Source organism: Ornithodoros turicata, chromosome 3 (assembly GCF_037126465.1).
Source record: "Ornithodoros turicata isolate Travis chromosome 3, ASM3712646v1, whole genome shotgun sequence".
NCBI lineage: Eukaryota > Metazoa > Arthropoda > Arachnida > Ixodida > Argasidae > Ornithodoros > Ornithodoros turicata.
Genome location: NC_088203.1, coordinates 56,041,806 through 56,044,308, shown reverse-complemented (window position 1 = coordinate 56,044,308; position 2,503 = coordinate 56,041,806). Strand labels below are relative to the sequence as shown.

Sequence of the window (2,503 nt, the reverse complement as noted above, 5' to 3'; positions counted from 1 at the left end):
AGCAAGGTTTCTCTGTTTCTCAATCTGAGAGTTAAACAAAAGGCTTAAACAAATGGCAACCAATTACGCTATTCCAATTCTCTCTTATATCTTTCTTACTCACCCTCTCATTCATACACGAGGCAGGGCGATTTTTAATGACGTAAACAAGGAGAGATGGCCGAGGCAGTCACACAATTACACGGAGGACCACACGGAGGACAACCGTACGAAGATGCAAGAGATCCTCGATGATGCTGCGCACTTCGTCCCTTTGACGCATGACCCAACCGCTAAAGCGGAACGCTCTTTGGTGGACCACCTCCGTGAGTTGAAGAAGAAGGGCCACCTGGATGAGGCTACCTACTGCCGCCTCTCCTCATCGGACGGCGCTACTCCCATAATTTACGGCCTCCCCAAGATACACAAGCCTGGGTGCCCTCTGAGACCGATTGTCTCGTTCATCGGGTTGCCCACGTACAACCTGTCCAAGTATCTAGTAGAACTTGTGACTCCCGTTACCGGCAACAACAACCTGACGGTGCGCAACTCGAAGGAGTTTGTCGAGCTGCTCCGGACGCAAGCCCCCAGCAGCAACGATGTCATGGTGTCATTTGATGTGGTGTCACTGTTCACCAACGTTCCGAAGGATCTCGCGGTACAAGTGGTGGAGGCCCGACTACGGAAGGACAGCACCCTGCCATCACGAACGTCACTCACAGTTGAAGAGGTAGCTATACTCCTGAGATTCTGCCTCAATCAAACTCATTTCACCTTCAACGGCAAGTGTTATCATCAAATCGAAGGATGCCCTATGGGAAGCCCTGTGTCAGTGACGCTGGCAAACTTGGTCATGGAGCACATTGAAGAGACGGCCATGGAACGGTTCTCCCGTCCAGTTAAGTTCTACCGCTACTACGTAGATGATACGTTCGTCATCCTAGACAGGGACCACGTCGATGAATTCCACTCGGTTCTCAACTCCATCGAATCATCGATCAATTTCACGTATGAAGTTGAGCAGAGCGGCAAGCTTCCTTTCTTGGATGTATGTGTATGCAGGGACAGCACGGGGAGCATCCATATGTGTGTCTACAGAAAGCCCCGCGATACCGGCACTTTCCTAAGTTTTGGCTTGCATCACCCCACGGAACACAAGCGAAGTGTGGTGCGAACTTTATTGCACCGTTCAGAGCAATTGTCATCTTGCAGCGAGCTACGGGCTTGTGAAGATGCGACGATCACCGCTTCCCTGGACAAGCGAGGCTACCCACATTCGTTTATTGAGGACACCCGGAAACGTATGCAGCTACGTAAACCGCAGGATGAGGACCCCTCCCCCCTTACCCAGGTCACAATTCCATACGTCAAAGGCGTTTCGGAATCTATCCACTGGGCGCTACTTTCATTGAAAATCTGGACGACCTTCCGACCGCACGTTAAACTGCGCAGCCTCATCTCCAAGCCAAAGGACACTGTCGCCCCAGAAGACCAGTCTGGCGTTGTATACAAGCTACAATGTCTAGGTTGTGACACGTGCTATATTGGCGAGACAGGCCGGAAAAGAAGGACCCGCATAAAAGAACACAAGAGCGACGTCCGGAACGCAACACATGCCACACGGCTAAGACCGAACTCGGCGAGCATTCTTGGAACACGGGGCATTGTTTCGGCTACGATAACGCGGTGACCTTGGCATGCGAGCAAAGACTGGGACCGAGGAAGCTCCTGGAATCGTGGCACATACGCGCTGATCTCCTGCATTGTAACAAAAACCGTGGCCCCCCTTCCCGAACAATAGTGTCATCTCCTTAAGTAGCGACTGGTTGTCGGCTCTCCCGCTCAGTCTTGCACTGATGATGCCCGTCGTATGACAGGCGAAACGCCTGCTTAAAGTTTGTTTGTTTGTTGCGTTAAGTCAGAGTCCTCTCTTTCTTTCGTTATGTCATCTCCCGGTTTTTGGAGTATTTTCGCATCTCCGCTGGTGTGGTGCAGTGGTTATGGGAGATCAGAGGACCTAGGTTCGATCCCTGGCGTCAGCATCTCTTTTCCCTGAGTTGTTTGTATTGATCAAGTTATGGAAACCTTTTCCCATTCCACTCTCATTATTAGTGGTGACTTCAACCTACCTTCCATTAATTGGAATAATGTGACAGTTGATGCCGACTATAGATTAATCGACCTGAGCGGGTCTTCCGGATTCACCCAGATAATCGCTCGGCCATGCGTGGTGACACCTCTGCCGACTTGTTTGTAGCGTCAGAACAAATCACTGCTTCGCCCCGACACACTCAAAGGGAACTAGTAACGATGGTAAAATGTGCATACACACAAACATTCATAGCGAAAAACGACCTAGGCACAGATCCAAGATCTGTGATTACGAAAATGACAAAATCACAGACGTTGATGCATAGCACGTTTCAACATACTGGAACGAATTTGTGGAAACGCATACTAATCAAGTAAGTTAATCAAAATTGAGAAAGAGTATGATGTATGTGCCATGACTCAAGCAATCTTC

At 49.8% G+C, this 2,503-nt stretch overlaps 1 protein-coding gene across 1 annotated transcript; it reads left to right on the top strand.

The window, feature by feature from the left end:
- Nucleotides 1-214: 214 nt before the first annotated feature.
- LOC135389493 (uncharacterized) lies at nucleotides 215-1,669 on the top strand. The gene has a single exon (XM_064619534.1). The coding sequence runs from the start codon at nucleotides 215-217 to the stop codon at nucleotides 1,667-1,669; it is 1,455 nt and encodes a 484-aa protein (XP_064475604.1).
- Nucleotides 1,670-2,503: the final 834 nt, after the last annotated feature.